Source organism: Pimephales promelas, chromosome 6 (genome assembly GCF_988280905.1).
Source record: "Pimephales promelas chromosome 6, fPimPro1.hap1.1, whole genome shotgun sequence".
Lineage (NCBI taxonomy): Eukaryota > Metazoa > Chordata > Actinopteri > Cypriniformes > Leuciscidae > Pimephales > Pimephales promelas.
The window spans coordinates 9,729,615-9,752,019 of NC_142774.1; the positions used below are offsets into that span (position 1 = coordinate 9,729,615).

At 42.9% G+C, this 22,405-nt stretch overlaps 1 protein-coding gene across 1 annotated transcript in view; it reads left to right on the forward strand.

The window, feature by feature from the left end:
- The window catches only part of LOC120491338 (uncharacterized), a 52,513-nt gene that overhangs the window by 26,360 nt on the left and 3,748 nt on the right, over nt 1-22,405 (forward strand). The window contains exons 18-33 of the mRNA XM_089132656.1: nt 8,788-8,857; nt 9,080-9,310; nt 10,064-10,306; nt 10,412-10,648; nt 11,213-11,449; nt 11,678-11,908; nt 12,008-12,831; nt 13,270-13,443; nt 13,663-13,992; nt 14,530-15,252; nt 15,418-15,488; nt 17,871-17,916; nt 19,486-19,778; nt 20,268-20,492; nt 21,138-21,707; nt 21,750-22,201. Of these exons, the coding sequence (XP_088988782.1) occupies nt 8,788-8,857; nt 9,080-9,310; nt 10,064-10,306; nt 10,412-10,648; nt 11,213-11,449; nt 11,678-11,908; nt 12,008-12,831; nt 13,270-13,443; nt 13,663-13,992; nt 14,530-15,252; nt 15,418-15,488; nt 17,871-17,916; nt 19,486-19,778; nt 20,268-20,492; nt 21,138-21,707; nt 21,750-22,201 (4,957 nt within the window). The remainder of the gene's footprint in view (nt 1-8,787; nt 8,858-9,079; nt 9,311-10,063; nt 10,307-10,411; nt 10,649-11,212; nt 11,450-11,677; nt 11,909-12,007; nt 12,832-13,269; nt 13,444-13,662; nt 13,993-14,529; nt 15,253-15,417; nt 15,489-17,870; nt 17,917-19,485; nt 19,779-20,267; nt 20,493-21,137; nt 21,708-21,749; nt 22,202-22,405) is intronic.

Consider the following 22,405-nt stretch of genomic DNA (forward strand, 5'->3'; position numbering starts at 1 on the left):
CTGACACAACAACAACTGTTGGTGAAACAACATCAACAACTTTGGCATCCACAAGTAACCCTCCAACATCCACAGCCGTGACAACAACGTCGACAACTGATGCTGGAACAACAACATTTTCTGACACAACAGCAACAACTTTGGCATCCACAAGTAACGCCCCAACATCCTCATCTGTAGCACCAACATTGACAACTGATGCTGGAACAACAACTATGTCTGACACAACAACAACTGTTGGTGAAACAACATCAACAACTTTGGCATCCACAAGTAACGCCTCAACATCCTCAACTGTAGCACCATCATTGCCAACTGATGCTGGAACAACAACTATGTCTGACACAACAACAACTGTTGGTGAAACAACATCAACAACTTTGGCATCCACAAGTAACCCTCCAACATCCAAAGCCGTAGCAACAACGTCGACAACTGATGCTGGAACAACAAAAATTTCTGACACAACAACAATTGTTGGTGAAACAACATCAACAACTTTGGCATCCACAAGTAACCCTCCAACATCCTCATCTTTAGCACCAAAGTCGACAACTGATGCTGCAACAACAACTATGTCTGACACAACAACAACTGTTGGTGAAACAACAACTTTGGCATCCACAAGTAACCCCCAAACATCCTCAACTGTAGCACCAAAGTCAACACCTGATGCTGGAACAACAACTATGTCTGACACAACAACAACTGTTGGTGAAACAACATCAACAACTTTGGCATCCACAAGTAACCCTCCAACATCCAAAGCCGTAGCAACAACGTCGACAACTGATGCTGGAACAACAACAATTTCTGACACAACAACAACAACTTTGGCATCCACAAGTAACACTCCAACATCCAAAGCCATAGCAACAACGTCGACAACTGATGCTGGAACAACAACAATTTCTGACACAACAACAACTGTTGGTGAAACAACATCAACAACTTTGGCATCCACAAGTAACCCCCCAACATCCTCAACTGTAGCATCAAAGTCGACAACTGATGCTGCAACAACAACTATGTCTGACACAACAACAACTGTTGGTGAAGCAACATCAACAACTTTGGCATCCACAAGTAACCCTCCAACATCCACAACAGTAGCACCAACGTCGAAAACTAATGTTGGAACAACAACTAAGTCTGACACAACAAGTGTTGGTGAAACAACAGCAACAACTTTTGCATCCACAAGTAACCCTCCAACATCCTCATCTGTAGCACCAACATTGACAACTGATGCTGGAACAACAACTATGCCTGACACAACAAAAACTGTTGGTGAAACAAAATCAACAACTTTGGCATCCACAAGTAACGCCCCAACATCCTCAACTGTAGCACAAAAGTCGACAACTGATGCTGCAACAACAACTATGTCTGACACAACAACAACTGTTGGTGAAACAACATCAACAACTTTGGCATCCACAAGTAACCCTCCAACATCCACAGCCGTGACAACAACGTCGACAACTGATGCTGGAACAACAACAATTTCTGACACAACAACTTTGGCATCCACAAGTAACCCCCCAACATCCTCAACTGTAGCACCAAAGTCGACAACTGATGCTGGAACAACAACTATGTCTGACACAACAACAACTGTTGGTGAAACAACATCAACAACTTTGGCATCCACAAGTAACCCTCCAACATCCACAGCCGTGACAACAACGTCGACAACTGATGCTGGAACAACAACATTTTCTGACACAACAGCAACAACTTTGGCATCCACAAGTAACCCTCCAACATCCTCATCTGTAGCACCAACATTGACAACTGATGCTGGAACAACAACTATGTCTGACACAACAACAACTGTTGGTGAAACAACATCAACAACTTTGGCATCCACAAGTAACGCCCCAACATCCTCAACTGTAGCACCATCATTGCCAACTGATGCTGGAACAACAACTATGTCTGACACAACAACAACTGTTGGTGAAACAACATCAACAACTTTGGCATCCACAAGTAACCCTCCAACATCCACAGCCGTGACAACAACGTCGACAACTGATGCTGGAACAACAACAATTTCTGACACAACAGCAACAACTTTGGCATCAACAAGTAACCCTCCAACATCCTCATCTTTAGCACCAACATTGACAACTGATGCTGGAACAACAACTATGTCTGACACAACAACAACTGTTGGTGAAACAACATCAACAACTTTGGCATCCACAAGTAACGCCCCAACATCATCAACTGTAGCACCAAAGTCGACAACTGATGCTGCAACAACAACTATGTCTGACACAACAACAACTGTTGGTGAAACAACATCAACAACTTTGGCATCCACAAGTAACCCTCCAACATCCTCATCTGTAGCAAAATCATTGCCAACTGATGCTGGAACAACAACTATGTCTGACACAACAACAACTTTTGGTGAAACAACATCAACAACTTTGGCATCCACAAGTAACCCTCCAACATCCAAAGCCGTAACAACAACGTCTACAACTGATGCTGGAACAACAACTATGTCTGACACAACAACAACTGTTGGTGAAACAACATCAACAACTTTGGCATCCACAAGTAACCCTCCAACATCCAAAGCCGTAACAACAACGTCTACAACTGATGCTGGAACAACAACAATTTCTGACACAACAACAACAACTTTGGCATCCACAAGTAACCCTCCAACATCCAAAGCCGTAGCAACAACGTCGACAACTGATGCTGGAACAACTACAATTTCTGACACAACAACAATTGTTGGTGAAACAACATCAACAACTTTGGCATCCACAAGTAACCCCCCAACATCCTCAACTGTAGCACCAAAGTCGACAACTGATGCTGCAACAACAACTATGTCTGACACAACAACAACTGTTGGTGAAACAACAACTTTGGCATCCACAAGTAACCCCCAAACATCCTCAACTGTAGCACCAAAGTCAACACCTGATGCTGGAACAACAACTATGTCTGACACAACAACAACTGTTGGTGAAACAACATCAACAACTTTGGCATCCACAAGTAACCCTCCAACATCCAAAGCCGTAGCAACAACGTCGACAACTGATGCTGGAACAACAACAATTTCTGACACAACAACAACAACTGTTGGTGAAACAACATCAACAATTTTGGCATCCACAAGTAACCCCCCAACATCCTCAACTGTAGCACCAAAGTCGACAACTGATGCTGGAACAACAACTATGTCTGACACAACAACTGTTGGTGAAACAACATCAACAACTTTGGCATCCACAAGTAACCCTCCAACATCCTCATCTGTAGCACCAAAGTCGACAACTGATGCTGGAACAACAACTATGTCTGACACAACAACAACTGTTGGTGAAACAACATCAACAACTTTGGCATCCACAAGTAACCCTCCAACATCCAAAGCCGTAGCAACAACGTCGACAACTGATGCTGGAACAACAACAATTTCTGACACAACAACAACTGTTGGTGAAACAACATCAACAATTTTGGCATCCACAAGTAACCCCCCAACATCCTCAACTGTAGCACCAAAGTCGACAACTGATGCTGGAACAACAACTATGTCTGACACAACAACTGTTGGTGAAACAACATCAACAACTTTGGCATCCACAAGTAACCCTCCAACATCCTCATCTGTAGCACCAAAGTCGACAACTGATGCTGGAACAACAACTATGTCTGACACAACAACAACTGTTGGTGAAACAACAACAACAACCTTGGCATCCACAAGTAACCCCCCAACATCCACAACTGTAGCACCAAAGTCGACAACTGATGCTGGAACAACAACTATGTCTGACACAACAACAACTGTTGGTGAAACAACATCAACAACTTTGGCATCCACAAGTTACTCTCCAACATCCAAAGCCGTAATAACAACGTCGACAACTGATGCTGGAACAACAACAATTTCTGACACAACAACAACAACAACTTTGGCATCCACAAGTAACCCTTCAACATCCTCAACTGTAGCACCAAAGTCGACAACTGATGCTGGAACAACAACTATGTCTGACACAATAACATCTGTTGGTGAAACAACAACAAAAACAACTTTGGCATCCACAAGTAACCCCCCAAAATCCTCAACTGTAGCACCAAAGTCGACAGCTGATGCTGGAACAACAACTATGTCTGACACAACAACAACTGTTGGTGAAACAACATCAACAACTTTGGCATCCACAAGTAACCCCCCAACATCCTCAACTGTAGCACCAACATTGACAACTGATGCTGGAACAACAACTATGTCTGACACAACAACAACTGTTGGTGAAACAACAACAACAACAACTTTGGCATCCACAAGTAACCCTCCAACATCCACAACTGTAGCACCAACATTGACAACTGATGCTGGAACAACAACTATGTCTGACACAACAACAACTGTTGGTGAAACAACATCAACAACTTTTGCATCCACAAGTAACCCTCCAACATCCAAAGCCGTAACAACAACGTCGACAACTGATGCTGGAACAACAACAATTTCTGACACAACAACAACAACTTGGGCATCCACAAGTAACCCTCCAACATCCAAAGCCGTAGCAACAACGTCGACAACTGATGCTGGAACAACAACAATTTCTGACACAACAACAACTGTTGGTGAAACAACATCAACAACTTTGGCATCCACAAGTAACCCTCCAACATCCAAAGCCGTAACAACAACGTCGACAAATGATGCTGGAACAACAACAATTTCTGACACAACAACAACAACTTTGGCATCCACAAGTAACCCTCCAACATCCTCATCTGTAGCACCATCATTGCCAACTGATGCTGGAACAACAACTATGTCTGACACAACAACAACTGTTGGTGAAACAACATCAACAACTTTGGCATCCACAAGTAACCCTCCAACATCCTCATCTGTAGCACCATCATTGCCAACTGATGCTAGAACAACAACTATGTCTGACACAACAACAACTGTTGGTGAAACAACATCAACAACTTTGGCATCCACAAGTAACCCTCCAACATCCTCATCTGTAGCACCATCATTGCCAACTGATGCTGGAACAACAACTATGTCTGACACAACAACAACTGTTGGTGAAACAACATCAATAACTTTGGCATCCACAAGTAACGCCCCAACATCCTCAACTGTAGCACCAAAGTCGACAACTGATGCTGGAACAACAACTATGTCTGACACAACAACAACTTTTGGTGAAACAACATCAACAACTTTGGCATCCACAAGTAACCCTCCAACATCCAAAGCCGTAACAACAACGTCTACAACTGATGCTGGAACAACAACTATGTCTGACACAACAACAACTGTTGGTGAAACAACATCAATAACTTTGGCATCCACAAGTAACCCTCCAACATCCTCAACTGTAGCACCAAAGTCGACAACTGATGCTGGAACAACAACTATGTCTGACACAACAACAACTGTTGGTGAAACAAAATCAACAACTTTGGCATCCACAAGTAACCCTCCAACATCCAAAGCCGTAGCAACAACGTTGACAACTGATGCTGGAACAACAACAATTTCTGACACAACAACAATTGTTGGTGAAACAACATCAACAACTTTGGCATCCACAAGTAACCCTCCAACATCCTCATCTTTAGCACCAAAGTCGACAACTGATGCTGCAACAACAACTATGTCTGACACAACAACAACTGTTGGTGAAACAACAACTTTGGCATCCACAAGTAACCCCCAAACATCCTCAACTGTAGCACCAAAGTCAACACCTGATGCTGGAACAACAACTATGTCTGACACAACAACAACTGTTGGTGAAACAACATCAACAACTTTGGCATCCACAAGTAACCCTCCAACATCCAAAGCCGTAGCAACAACGTCGACAACTGATGCTGGAACAACAACAATTTCTGACACAACAACAACTGTTGGTGAAACAACATCAACAACTTTGGCATCCACAAGTAACCCTCCAACATCCAAAGCCGTAGCAACAACGTCGACAACTGATGCTGGAACAACAACAATTTCTGACACAACAACAACTGTTGGTGAAACAAAATCAACAACTTTGGCATCCACAAGTAACCCTCCAACATCCAAAGCCGTAACAACAACGTCGACAACTGATGCTGGAACAACAACAATTTCTGACACAACAACTTTGGCATCCACAAGTAACGCCCCAACATCCTCAACTGTAGCACCAAAGTCGACAACTGATGCTGCAACAACAACTATGTCTGACACAACAACAACTGTTGGTGAAACAACATCAACAACTTTGGCATCCACAAGTAACCCTCCAACATCCTCATCTGTAGCACCATCATTGCCAACTGATGCTGGAACAACAACTATGTCTGACACAACAACTGTTGGTGAAACAACATCAACAACTTTGGCATCCACAAGTAACCCTCCAACATCCACAGCCGTGACAACAACGTCGACAACTGATGCTGGAACAACAACAATTTCTGACACAACAGCAACAACTTTGGCATCAACAAGTAACCCTCCAACATCCTCATCTTTAGCACCAACATTGACGACTGATGCTGGAACAACAACTATGTCTGACACAACAACAACTGTTGGTGAAACAACATCAACAACTTTGGCATCCACAAGTAACGCCCCAACATCCTCAACTGTAGCACCAAAGTCGACAACTGATGCTGCAACAACAACTATGTCTGACACAACAACAACTGTTGGTGAAACAACATCAATAACTTTGGCATCCACAAGTAACCCTCCAACATCCTCATCTTTAGCACCAACATTGACAACTGATGCTGGAACAACAACTATGTCTGACACAACAACAACTATTGGTGAAACAACATCAACAACTTTGGCATCCACAAGTAACCCTTCAACATCCTCAACTGTAGCACCAAAGTCGACAACTGATGCTGCAACAACAACTATTTCTGACACAACAACAACTGTTGGTGAAACAACATCAACAACTTTGGCATCCACAAGTAACCCTCCAACATCCTCAACTGTAGCACCAAAGTCGACTCCTGATGCTGGAACAACAACTATGTCTGACACAACAACAACTGTTGGTGAAACAACATCAACAACTTTGGCATCCACAAGTAACCCCCCAACATCCTCAACTGTAGCACCAAAGTCGACAACTGATCCTGGAACAACAACTATGTCTGACACAACAACAACTGTTGGTGAAACAACAACAGCAACTTTGGCATCCACAAGTAACCCCCCAACATCCTCAACTGTAGCACCAACATTGACAACTGATGCTGGAACAACAACTATGTCTGACACAATAACATCTGTTGGTGAAACAACATCAACAACTTTGGCATCCACAAGTAACCCCCCAACATCCTCAACTGTAGCACCAACATTGACAACTGATGCTGGAACAACAACTATGTCTGACACAACAACAACTGTTGGTGAAACAACATCAACAACTTTTGTATCCACAAGTAACCCTCCAACATCCAAAGCCGTAACAACAACGTCGACAACTGTTGCTGGAACAACAACAATTTCTGACACAACAACAACAAGTTTGGCATCCACAAGTAACCCTCCAACATCCAAAGCCGTAGCAACAACGTCGACAACTGATGCTGGAACAACAACAATTTCTGACACAACAACAACTGTTGGTGAAACAACATCAACCACTTTGGCATCCACAAGTAACCCTCCAACATCCAAATCCTTAACAACAACGTCGAAAACTGATGCTAGAACAACAACAATTTCTGACACAACAACTTTGGCATCCACAAATAACCCCCCAACATCCTCAACTGTAGCACAAACATTGCCAACTGATGCTGGAACAACAACTATGTCTGACACAACAACAACTGTTAGTGAAACAACATCAACAACTTTGGCATCCACAAGTAACCCTCCAACATCCAAAGCCGTAACAACAACGTCGACAAATGATGCTGGAACAACAACAATTTCTGACACAACAACAACAACTTTGGCATCCACAAGTAACCCTTCAACATCCTCAACCGTAGCAACAACGTCGACAACTGATGCTGGAACAACAACAATTTCTGACACAACAACAACAAATTTGGCATCCACAAGTAACCCTCCAACATCCTCAACTGTAGCACCAAAGTCGACAGCTGATGCTGGAACAACAACTATGTCTGACACAACAACAACTGTTGGTGAAACAACATCAACAACTTTGGCATCCACAAGTAAGCCTCCAACATCCAAAGCCGTGACAACAACGTCGACAACTGATGCTGCAACAACAACAATTTCTGACACAAAAGCAACAATTTTGGCATCCACAAGTAACCCCCCAACATCCTCATCTGTAGCACCAACATTGCCAAATGATGCTGGAACAACAACTATGTCTGACACAACAACAACTGTTGGTGAAACAACATCAACAACTTTGGCATCCACAAGTAACCCTCCAACATCCAAAGCCGTAGCAACAACGTCGACAACTGATGCTGGAACAACAACAATTTCTGACACAACATCAACAACTTTGGCATCCACAAGTAACCCTCCAACATCCTCATCTCTAGCACCAACATTGACAACTGATGCTGGAACAACAACTATGTCTGACACAACAACAACTGTTGGTGAAAAAACATCAACAACTTTGGCATCCACAAGTAACCCTCCAACATCCACAGCCGTGACAACAACGTCGACAACTGATGCTGGAACAACAACAATTTCTGACACAACATCAACAACTTTGGCATCCACAAGTAACCCTCCAACATCCTCATCTGTAGCACCAACATTGACAACTGATGCTGCAACAACAACTATGTCTGACACAACAACAACTGTTGGTGAAACAACATCAACAACTTTGGCATCCACAAGTAACTCTCCAACATCCAAAGCCGTAACAACAACGTCGACAACTGATGCTGGAAAAACAACAATTTACGACACAACAACAACTTTGGCATCCACAAGTAACCCTTCAACATCCTCAACTGTAGCACCAAAGTCGACAACTGATGCTGGAACAACAACTATGTCTGACACAATAACAACTGTTGGTGAAACAACAACAACAACAACTTTGGCATCCACAAGTAACCCTCCAACATCCTCAACTGTAGCACCAAAGTCGACAGCTGATGCTGGAACAACAACTATGTCTGACACAACAACAACTGTTGGTGAAACAACATCAATAACTTTGGCATCCACAAGTAACCCTCCAACATCCAAAGCCGTGACAACAACGTCGACAACTGATGCTGCAACAACAACAATTTCTGACACAACAGCAACAATTTTGGCATCCACAAGTAACCCCCCAACATCCTCATCTGTAGCACCAACATTGCCAAATGATGCTGGAACAACAACTATGTCTGACACAACAACAACTGTTGGTGAAACAACATCAACAACTTTGGCATCCACAAGTAACCCTCCAACATCCAAAGCCGTAGCAACAACGTCGACAACTGATGCTGGAACAACAACAATTTCTGACACAACAACAACTGTTGGTGAAACAACATCAACCACTTTGGCATCCACAAGTAACCCTCCAACATCCAAATCCTTAACAACAACGTCGACAACTGATGCTAGAACAACAACAATTTCTGACACAACAACTTTGGCATCCACAAGTAACCCCCCAACATCCTCAACTGTAGCACCAACATTGCCAACTGATGCTGGAACAACAACTATGTCTGACACAACAACAACTGTTAGTGAAACAACATCAACAACTTTGGCATCCACAAGTAACCCTCCAACATCCAAAGCCGTAACAACAACGTCGACAAATGATGCTGGAACAACAACAATTTCTGACACAACAACAACAACTTTGGCATCCACAAGTAACCCTCCAACATCCTCAACCGTAGCAACAACGTCAACAACTGATGCTGGAACAACAACAATTTCTGACACAAAAACAACTTTTGTTGAAACAACATCAACAACTTTGGCATCCACAAGTAACCCTCCAACATCCTCAGCCGTGACAACAACGTCGACAACTGATGCTGGAACAACAACAATTTCTGACACAACATCAACAACTTTGGCATCCACAAGTAACCCTCCAACATCCTCATCTGTAGCACCAACATTGACAACTGATGCTGGAACAACAACTATGTCTGACACAACAACAACTGTTGGTGAAACAACATCAACAACTTTGGCATCCACAAGTAACCCTCCAACATCCTCATCTGTAGCACCAACATTGCCAACTGATGCTGGAACAACAACTATGTCTGACACAACAACAACTGTTGGTGAAACAACATCAACAACTTTGGCATCCACAAGTAACCCTCCAACATCCAAAGCCGTGAAAACAACGTTGACAACTGATGCTGGAACAACATCAATTTCTGAAACAACAGCAACAACTTTGGCATCCACAAGTAACCCCCCAACATCCTCAACTGTAGCACCAAAGTCGACAACTGAAGCTGCAACAACAACTATGTCTGACACAACAACAACTGTTGGTGAAACAACAACAACAACAACTTTGGCATCCACAAGTAACCCCCCAACATCCTCAACTGTAGCACCAAAGTCGACAATTGATGCTGGAACAACAACTATGTCTGACACAACAACAACTGTTGGTGAAACAACATCAACAACTTTGGCATCCACAATTAACCCTCCAACATCCAAAGCCGTAACAACAACGTCGACAACTGATGCTGGAACAACAACAATTTCTGACACAACAACAACAAATTTGGCATCCACAAGTAACCCTCCAACATCCAAAGCCGTAGCAACAACGTCGACAACTGATGCTGGAACAACAACAATTTCTGACATAACAACAACTGTTGGTGAAACAACATCAACAACTTTGGCATCCACAAGTAACCCTCCAACATCCTCATCTGTAGCACCACCATTGACAACTGATGCTGGAACAACAACTATGTCTGACACAACAACAACTGTTGGTGAAACAACATCAACAACTTTGGCATCCACAAGTAACCCTCCAACATCCTCATCTGTAGCACCAACATTGCCAACTGATGCTGGAACAACAACTATGTCTGACACAACAACAACTGTTCGTGAAACAACATCAACAAATTTGGCATCCACAAGTAACCCTCCAACATCCAAAGCCGTGAAAACAACGTTGACAACTGATGCTGGAACAACATCAATTTCTGAAACAACAGCAACAACTTTGGCATCCACAAGTAACCCCCCAACATCCTCAACTGTAGCACCAAAGTCGACAACTGAAGCTGCAACAACAACTATGTCTGACACAACAACAACTGTTGGTGAAACAACAACAACAACAACTTTGGCATCCACAAGTAACCCCCCAACATCCTCAACTGTAGCACCAAAGTCGACAATTGATGCTGGAACAACAACTATGTCTGACACAACAACAACTGTTGGTGAAACAACATCAACAACTTTGGCATCCACAATTAACCCTCCAACATCCAAAGCCGTAACAACAACGTCGACAACTGATGCTGGAACAACAACAATTTCTGACACAACAACAACAAATTTGGCATCCACAAGTAACCCTCCAACACCCAAAGCCGTAGCAACAACGTCGACAACTGATGCTGGAACAACAACAATTTCTGACATAACAACAACTGTTGGTGAAACAACATCAACAACTTTGGCATCCACAAGTAACCCCCCAACATCCTCAACTGTAGCACCAAAGTCGACAACTGATGTTGCAACAACAACTATGTCTGACACAACAAGAACTGTTGGTGAAACAACAACAACAACTTTGGCATCCACAAGTAACCCCCCAACATCCTCAACTGTAGCACCAACATTGACAACTGATGCTGGAACAACAACTATGTCTGACACAACAACAACTGTTGGTGAAAAAACATCAACAACTTTGGCATCCACAAGTAACCCTCCAACATCCACAGCCGTGACAACAACGTCGACAACTGATGCTGGAACAACAACAATTTCTGACACAACATCAACAACGTTGGCATCCACAAGTAACCCTCCAACATCCTCATCTGTAGCACCAACATTGACAACTGATGCTGGAACAACAACTATGTCTGACACAACAACAACTGTTGGTGAAACAACATCAACAACTTTGGCATCCACAAGTAACCCTCCAACATCCAAAGCCGTAACAACAACGTCGACAACTGATGCTGGAACAACAACTATGTCTGACACAACAACAACTGTTGGTGAAACAACATCAACAACTTTGGCATCCACAAGTAACCCTTCAACATCCTCATCTGTAGCACCAACATTGCCAACTGATGCTGGAACAACAACTATGTCTGACACAACAACAACTGTTGGTGAAACAACATCAACAACTTTGGCATCCACAAGTAACCCTCCAACATCCAAAGCCGTGAAAACAACGTTGACAACTGATGCTGGAACAACATCAATTTCTGAAACAACAGCAACAACTTTGGCATCCACAAGTAACCCCCCAACATCCTCAACTGTAGCACCAAAGTCGACAACTGAAGCTGCAACAACAACTATGTCTGACACAACAACAACTGTTGGTGAAACAACAACAACAACAACTTTGGCATCCACAAGTAACCCCCCAACATCCTCAACTGTAGCACCAAAGTCGACAATTGATGCTGGAACAACAACTATGTCTGACACAACAACAACTGTTGGTGAAACAACATCAACAACTTTGGCATCCACAATTAACCCTCCAACATCCAAAGCCGTAACAACAACGTCGACAACTGATGCTGGAACAACAACAATTTCTGACACAACAACAACAAATTTGGCATCCACAAGTAACCCTCCAACATCCAAAGCCGTAGCAACAACGTCGACAACTGATGCTGGAACAACAACAATTTCTGACATAACAACAACTGTTGGTGAAACAACATCAACAACTTTGGCATCCACAAGTAACCCTCCAACATCCTCATCTGTAGCACCACCATTGACAACTGATGCTGGAACAACAACTATGTCTGACACAACAACAACTGTTGGTGAAACAACATCAACAACTTTGGCATCCACAAGTAACCCTCCAACATCCTCATCTGTAGCACCAACATTGCCAACTGATGCTGGAACAACAACTATGTCTGACACAACAACAACTGTTGGTGAAACAACATCAACAAATTTGGCATCCACAAGTAACCCTCCAACATCCAAAGCCGTGAAAACAACGTTGACAACTGATGCTGGAACAACATCAATTTCTGAAACAACAGCAACAACTTTGGCATCCACAAGTAACCCCCCAACATCCTCAACTGTAGCACCAAAGTCGACAACTGAAGCTGCAACAACAACTATGTCTGACACAACAACAACTGTTGGTGAAACAACAACAACAACAACTTTGGCATCCACAAGTAACCCCCCAACATCCTCAACTGTAGCACCAAAGTCGACAATTGATGCTGGAACAACAACTATGTCTGACACAACAACAACTGTTGGTGAAACAACATCAACAACTTTGGCATCCACAATTAACCCTCCAACATCCAAAGCCGTAACAACAACGTCGACAACTGATGCTGGAACAACAACAATTTCTGACACAACAACAACAAATTTGGCATCCACAAGTAACCCTCCAACACCCAAAGCCGTAGCAACAACGTCGACAACTGATGCTGGAACAACAACAATTTCTGACATAACAACAACTGTTGGTGAAACAACATCAACAACTTTGGCATCCACAAGTAACCCCCCAACATCCTCAACTGTAGCACCAAAGTCGACAACTGATGTTGCAACAACAACTATGTCTGACACAACAAGAACTGTTGGTGAAACAACAACAACAACTTTGGCATCCACAAGTAACCCCCCAACATCCTCAACTGTAGCACCAACATTGACAACTGATGCTGGAACAACAACTATGTCTGACACAACAACAACTGTTGGTGAAAAAACATCAACAACTTTGGCATCCACAAGTAACCCTCCAACATCCACAGCCGTGACAACAACGTCGACAACTGATGCTGGAACAACAACAATTTCTGACACAACATCAACAACGTTGGCATCCACAAGTAACCCTCCAACATCCTCATCTGTAGCACCAACATTGACAACTGATGCTGGAACAACAACTATGTCTGACACAACAACAACTGTTGGTGAAACAACATCAACAACTTTGGCATCCACAAGTAACCCTCCAACATCCAAAGCCGTAACAACAACGTCGACAACTGATGCTGGAACAACAACTATGTCTGACACAACAACAACTGTTGGTGAAACAACATCAACAACTTTGGCATCCACAAGTAACCCTTCAACATCCTCATCTGTAGCACCAACATTGCCAACTGATGCTGGAACAACAACTATGTCTGACACAACAACAACTGTTGGTGAAACATCATCAACAACTTTGTTATCCACAAGTAACCCTCCAACATCCAAAGCCGTGAAAACAACGTTGACAACTGATGCTGGAACAACATCAATTTCTGAAACAACAGCAACAACTTTGGCATCCACAAGTAACCCTCCAACATCCTCAACTGTAGCACCAAAGTCGACAACTGAAGCTGCAACAACAACTATGTCTGACACAACAACAACTGTTGGTGAAACAACAACAACAACAACTTTGGCATCCACAAGTAACCCCCCAACATCCTCAACTGTAGCACCAAAGTCGACAATTGATGCTGGTACAACAACTATGTCTGACACAACAACAACTGTTGGTGAAACAACATCAACAACTTTGGCATCCACAATTAACCCTCCAACATCCAAAGCCGTAGCAACAACGTCGACAACTGATGCTGGAACAACAACAATTTCTGACATAACAACAACTGTTGGTGAAACAACATCAACAACTTTGGCATCCACAAGTAACCCCCCAACATCCTCAACTGTAGCACCAAAGTCGACAACTGATCCTGGAACAACAACTATGTCTGACACAACAACAACTGTTGGTGAAACAACAACAACAACTTTGGCATCCACAAGTAACCCCCCAACATCCTCAACTGTAAAACCAAAGTCGACAACTGATGCTGGAACAACAACTATGTCTGACACAACAACAACTGTTGGTGAAACAACATCAACAACTTTGGCATCCACAAGTAACTCTCCAACATCCAAAGCCGTAACAACAACGTCGACAACTGATGCTGGAAAAACAACAATTTACGACACAACAACAACAACTTTGGCATCCACAAGTAACCCTTCAACATCCTCAACTGTAGCACCAAAGTCGACAACTGATGCTGGAACAACAACTATGTCTGACACAATAACAACTGTTGGTGAAACAACAACAACAACAACTTTGGCATCCACAAGTAACCCTCCAACATCCTCAACTGTAGCACCAAAGTCGACAGCTGATGCTGGAACAACAACTATGTCTGACACAACAACAACTGTTGGTGAAACAACATCAACAACTTTGGCATCCACAAGTAACCCTCCAACATCCAAAGCCGTGACAACAACGTCGACAACTGATGCTGCAACAACAACAATTTCTGACACAACAGCAACAATTTTGGCATCCACAAGTAACCCCCCAACATCCTCATCTGTAGCACCAACATTGCCAACTGATGCTGGAACAACAACTATGTCTGACACAACAACAACTGTTGGTGAAACAACATCAACAACTTTGGCATCCACAAGTAACCCTCCAACATCCTCATCTGTAGCACCAACATTGCCAACTGATGCCGGAACAACAACTATGTCTGACACAACAACAACTGTTGGTGAAACAACATCAACAACTTTGGCATCCACAAGTAACCCTCCAACATCCAAAGCCGTGAAAACAACGTTGACAACTGATGCTGGAACAACATCAATTTCTGAAACAACAGCAACAACTTTGGCATCCACAAGTAACCCCCCAACATCCTCAACTGTAGCACCAAAGTCGACAACTGAAGCTGCAACAACAACTATGTCTGACACAACAACAACTGTTGGTGAAACAACAACAACAACTTTGGCATCCACAAGTAACCCCCCAACATCCTCAACTGTAGCACCAAAGTCGACAATTGATGCTGGAACAAGAACTATGTCTGACACAACAACAACTGTTGGTGAAACAACATCAACAACTTTGGCATCCACAATTAACCCTCCAACATCCAAAGCCGTAACAACAACGTCGACAACTGATGCTGGAACAACAACAATTTCTGACACAACAACAACAAATTTGGCATCCACAAGTAACCCTCCAACATCCAAAGCCGTAGCAACAACGTCGACAACTGATGCTGGAACAACAACAATTTCTGACATAACAACAACTGTTGGTGAAACAACATCAACAACTTTGGCATCCACAAGTAACCCCCCAACATCCTCAACTGTAGCACCAAAGTCGACAACTGATCCTGGAACAACTATGTCTGACACAACAACAACTGTTGGTGAAACAACAACAACAACTTTGGCATCCACAAGTAACCCCCCAACATCCTCAACTGTAAAACCAAAGTCGACAACTGATGCTGGAACAACAACTATGTCTGACACATCAACAACTGTTGGTGAAACAACATCAACAACTTTGGCATCCACAAGTAACCCCCCAACATCCTCAACTGTAGCACCAAAGTTGACAACTGATCCTTTAACAACAACTATTACTGACACAACAACAACTGTTGGTGAAACAACAACAACAACTTTAGCATCCACAAGTAACTCTCCAACATCCAAAGCCGTAACAACAACGTCGACAACTGATGCTGGAACAACAATTTCGGACACAACAACAACAACTTTGGCATCCACAAGTAACCCTTCAACATCCTCAACTGTAGCACCAAAGTCGACAACTAATGTTGGAACAACAACTATGTCTGACACAACAACAACTGTTGGTGAAACAACATCAACAACTTTGGCATCCACAAGTAACCCTCCAACATCCACAACTGTAGCACCAACGTCGAAAACTAATGTTGGAACAACAACTATGTCTGACACAACAACAACTGTTGGTGAAACAACATCAACAACTTTGGCATCCACAAGTAACCCTTCAACATCCAAAGCCGTAACAACAACATCGACAACTGATGCTGGAACAACAACAATTTCTGACACAACAACTTTGGCATCCACAAGTAACCCCCCAACATCCTCAACTGTAGCATCAAAGTCGACAACTGATTCTGGAACAACAACTATGTCTGACACAACAACAACTGTTGGTGAAACAACATCAACAACTTTGGCATCCACAAGTAACCCTCCAACATCCAAAGCCGTAACAACAACGTCGACAACTGATGCTGGAACAACAACAATTTCTGACACAACAACAACAACTTTGTCATTCACAAGTAACCCTCCAACATCCTCATCTGTAGCACCAACATTGACAACTGATGCTGGAACAACAACTATGTCTGACACAACAACTTTGGCATCCACAAGTAACCCCCCAACATCCTCAACTGTAGCACCAAAGTCGACAACTGATGCTGGAACAACAACTATGTCTGACACAACAACAACTGTTGGTGAAACAACATCAACAACTTTGACATCCACAAGTAACCCTCCAACATCCAAAGCCGTAATCACAACGTCGACAACTGATGCTGGAACAACAACAATTTCTGACACAACAACAACAACTTTGAAATCCACAAGTAACCCCCCAACACCCTCAACTGTAGCACCAAAGTCGACAACTGATGCTGGAAAAACAACTATGTCTGACACAACAACAACTGTTGGTGAAACAACATCAACAACGTTGGCATCCACAAGTAACCCCCCAAAATCCTCAACTGTAGCACCAAAGTTGACAACTGATGCTGGAACAACAACTATGTCTGACACAACAACAACTGTTGGTGAAACAACATCAACAACTTTGGTATCCACAAGTAACCCTCCAACATCCAAAGCCGTAACAACAACGTCAACAACTGATGCTGGAACAACAACAATTTCTAACACAACAACAACAACTTTGGCATCCACAAGTAACTCTCCAACATCCAAAGCCATCACAACAACGTCGACAACTGATGCTGAAACAGCAACAATTTCTGACACAAAAACAACAACTTTGGCATCCACAAGTAACCCCCCAACATCCTCAACTGTAACACCAAAGTCGACAACTGATGCTGGAACAACAACTATGTCTGACACAACAACAACTGTTGTTGAAACAACATCAACAACTTTGGCATCCACAAGTAACCCTCCAACATCAAAAGCCGCAACAACAACGTCGACAACTGATGCTGGAACAACAACCATTTCTGACACAACAACTTTGGCATCCACAAGTAACCCCCCAACATCCTCAACTGTAGCACCAAAGTCGACAACTGATGCTGGAACAACAACTATGTCTGACCCAACAACAACTGTTGGTGAAACAACATCAACAACTTTTGCATCCACAAGTAACCCCCCAACATACAAAGCCGTAACAATAACGTTGACAACTGATGCTGGAACAACAACAATTTCTGACACAACAACAACAACTTTGAAATCCACAAGTAACCCTCCAACATCCTCAACTGTAGCACCAAAGTCGACAATTGATGCTGGAACAACAACTATGTCTGACACAACAACAACTGTTGGTAAAACAACAACTTTGGCATCCACAAGTAACCCCCCAACATCCTCAACTGTTGCACCAAAGTCGACAACTGATGCTGGAACAACAACTATGTCTGACACAAAAACAACTGTTGGTGAAACAACATCAACAACTTTGGCATCCACAAGTAACTCTCCAACATCCAAAGCCGTAACAATAACGTTGACAACTGATGCTGGAACAACAACAATTTCTGACACAACAACAACAACAACTTTGAAATCCACAAGTAACTCCCCAACATCCTCAACTGTAGCACCAAAGTCGACAATTGATGCTGGAACAACAACTATGTCTGACACAACAACAACTGTTGGTAAAACAACAACTTTGGCATCCACAAGTAACCCCCCAACATCCTCAACTGTTGCACCAAAGTCGACAACTGATGCTGGAACAACAACTATGTCTGACACAACAACAACTGTTGGTGAAACAACATCAACAACTTTGGCATCCACAAGTAACCCTCCAACATCCAAAGCCGTAACAACAACGTCGACAACTGATGCTGGAACAACAACAATTTCTGACACAACAACAAATTTGGCATCCACAAGTAACCCTCCAACATCCAAAGCCGTAGCAACAACGTCAACAACTGATGCTGGAACAACAACAATTTCTGACACAACAACAACTGTTGGTGAAACAACATCAACAACTTTGGTATCCACAAGTAACCCTCCAACATCCACAGCCGTGACAACAACGTCGACAACTGATGCTGGAACAACAACAATTTCTGACACAACAAATTTGGCATCCACAAGTAACCCCCCAACATCCTCATCTGTAGCACCAACATTGACAACTGATGCTGGAACAACAACTATGTCTGACACAACAACATCTGTTGGTGAAAAAACATCAACAACTTTGGCATCCACAAGTAACCCTCCAACATCCACAGCCGTGACAACAACGTCGACAACTGATGCTGGAACAACAACAATTTCTGACACAACAACAACAACTTTGGCATCCACAAGTAACCCCACAATATCCTCAACTGTAGCACCAACGTCGACAACTGATGCTGGAACAACAACTATGTCTGACACAACAACAACTGTTGGTGAAACAACATTAACAACTTTGGCATCCACAAGTAACCCTCCAACATCCACAACTGTAGCACCCACCTCAAAAACTAATGTTGGAACAACAACTATGTCTGACACAACAACAAGTGTTGGTGAAATAACAGCAACAACTTTTGCATCCACAAGTAACCCTCCAACATCCACAGCCGTAACAACAACGTCGACAACTGATGCTGGAACAACAACAATTTCTGACACAACAACAACTTTGGCATCCACAAGTAACCCTTCAACATCCTCAACTGTAGCACCAAAGTCGACAACTGATGCTGCAACAACAACTATGTCTGACACAACAACAACTGTTGGTGAAAAAACATCAACAACTCTGGCATCCACAAGTAACCCTCCAACATCCACAGCCGTGACAACAACGTCGACAACTGATGCTGGAACAACAACAATTTCTGACACAACAACAACAACTTTGGCATCCACAAGTAACCCCACAATATCCTCAACTGTAGCACCAACGTCGACAACTGATGCTGGAACAACAACTATGTCTGACACAACAACAACTGTCGGTGAAACAACATCAACAACTTTGGCATCCACAAGTAACCCCCCAACATCCTCAACTGTAGCACCAAAGTTGACAACTGATCCTTTAACAACAACTATTACTGACACAACAACAACTGTTGGTGAAACAACAACAACAACTTTAGCATCCACAAGTAACCCCCCAACATCCTCAACTGTAACACCAACGTCGACAACTGATGCTGGAACAACAACAATTTCTGACACAACAACAACAACTTTGTCATCCACAAGTAACCCTCCAACATCCTCATCTGTAGCACCAACATTGACAACTGATGCTGGAACAACAACTATGTCTGACACAACAACTTTGGCATCCACAAGTAACCCCCCAACATCCTCAACTGTAGCACCAAAGTCGACAACTGATGCTGGAACAACAGCTATGTCTGACACAACAACAACTGTTGGTGAAACAACATCAACAACTTTGACATCCACAAGTAACCCTCCAACATCCAAAGCCGTAATCACAACGTCGACAACTGATGCTGGAACAACAACAATTTCTGACACAACAACAACAACTTTGAAATCCACAAGTAACCCCCCAACACCCTCAACTGTAGCACCAAAGTCGACAACTTATGCTGGAAAAACAACTATGTCTGACACAACAACAACTGTTGGTGAAACAACATCAACAACGTTGGCATCCACAAGTAACCCCCCAAAATCCTCAACTGTAGCACCAAAGTTGACAACTGATGCTGGAACAACAACTATGTCTGACACAACAACAACTGTTGGTGAAACAACATCAACAACTTTGGCATCCACAAGTAACTCTCCAACATCCAAAGCCGTAACAACAACGTCGACAACTGATGCTGGAACAGCAACAATTTCTGACACAAAAACAACAACTTTGGCATCCACAAGTAACCCCCCAACATCCTCAACTGTAACACCAAAGTCGACAACTGATGCTGGAACAACAACTATGTCTGACACAACAACAACTGTTGGTGAAACAACAGCAACAACTTTTGCATCCACAAGTAACCCTCCAACATCCTCATCTGTAGCACCAATATTGACAACTGATGCTAGAACAACAACTATGTCTGACACAACAACAACTGTTGTTGAAACAACATCAACAACTTTGGCATCCACAAGTAACCCTCCAACATCAAAAGCCGCAACAACAACGTCGACAACTGATGCTGGAACAACAACCATTTCTGACACAACAACTTTGGCATCCACAAGTAACCCCCCAACATCCTCAACTGTAGCACCAAAGTCGACAACTGATGCTGGAACAACAACTATGTCTGACCCAACAACAACTGTTGGTGAAACAACATCAACAACTTTTGCATCCACAAGTAACCCCCCAACATACAAAGCCGTAACAATAACGTTGACAACTGATGCTGGAACAACAACAATTTCTGACACAACAACAACAACTTTGAAATCCACAAGTAACCCCCCAACATCCTCAACTGTAGCACCAAAGTCGACAATTGATGCTGGAACAACAACTATGTCTGACACAACAACAACTGTTGGTAAAACAACAACTTTGGCATCCACAAGTAACCCCCCAACATCCTCAACTGTTGCACCAAAGTCGACAATTGATGCTGGAACAACAACTATGTCTGACACAACAACAACTGTTGGTGAAACAATATCAACAACTTTGGCATCCACAAGTAACCCTCCAACATCCACAACTTTAGCACCAACGTCAAAAACTAATGTTGGAACAACAACTATGTCTGACACAACAACAAGTGTTGGTGAAACAACAGCAACAACTTTTGCATCCACAAGTAACCCTCCAACATCCTCATCTGTAGCACCAATATTGACAACTGATGCTAGAACAACAACTATGTCTGACACAACAACAAGTGTTGGTGAAACAACATCAACAACTTTGGCATCCACAATTAACTCTCCAACATCCAAAGCCGTAACAATAACGTTGACAACTGATGCTGGAACAACAACAATTTCTGACACAACAACAACAACTTTGAAATCCACAAGTAACCCCCCAACATCCTCAACTGTAGCACCAAAGTCGACAATTGATGCTCGAACAAC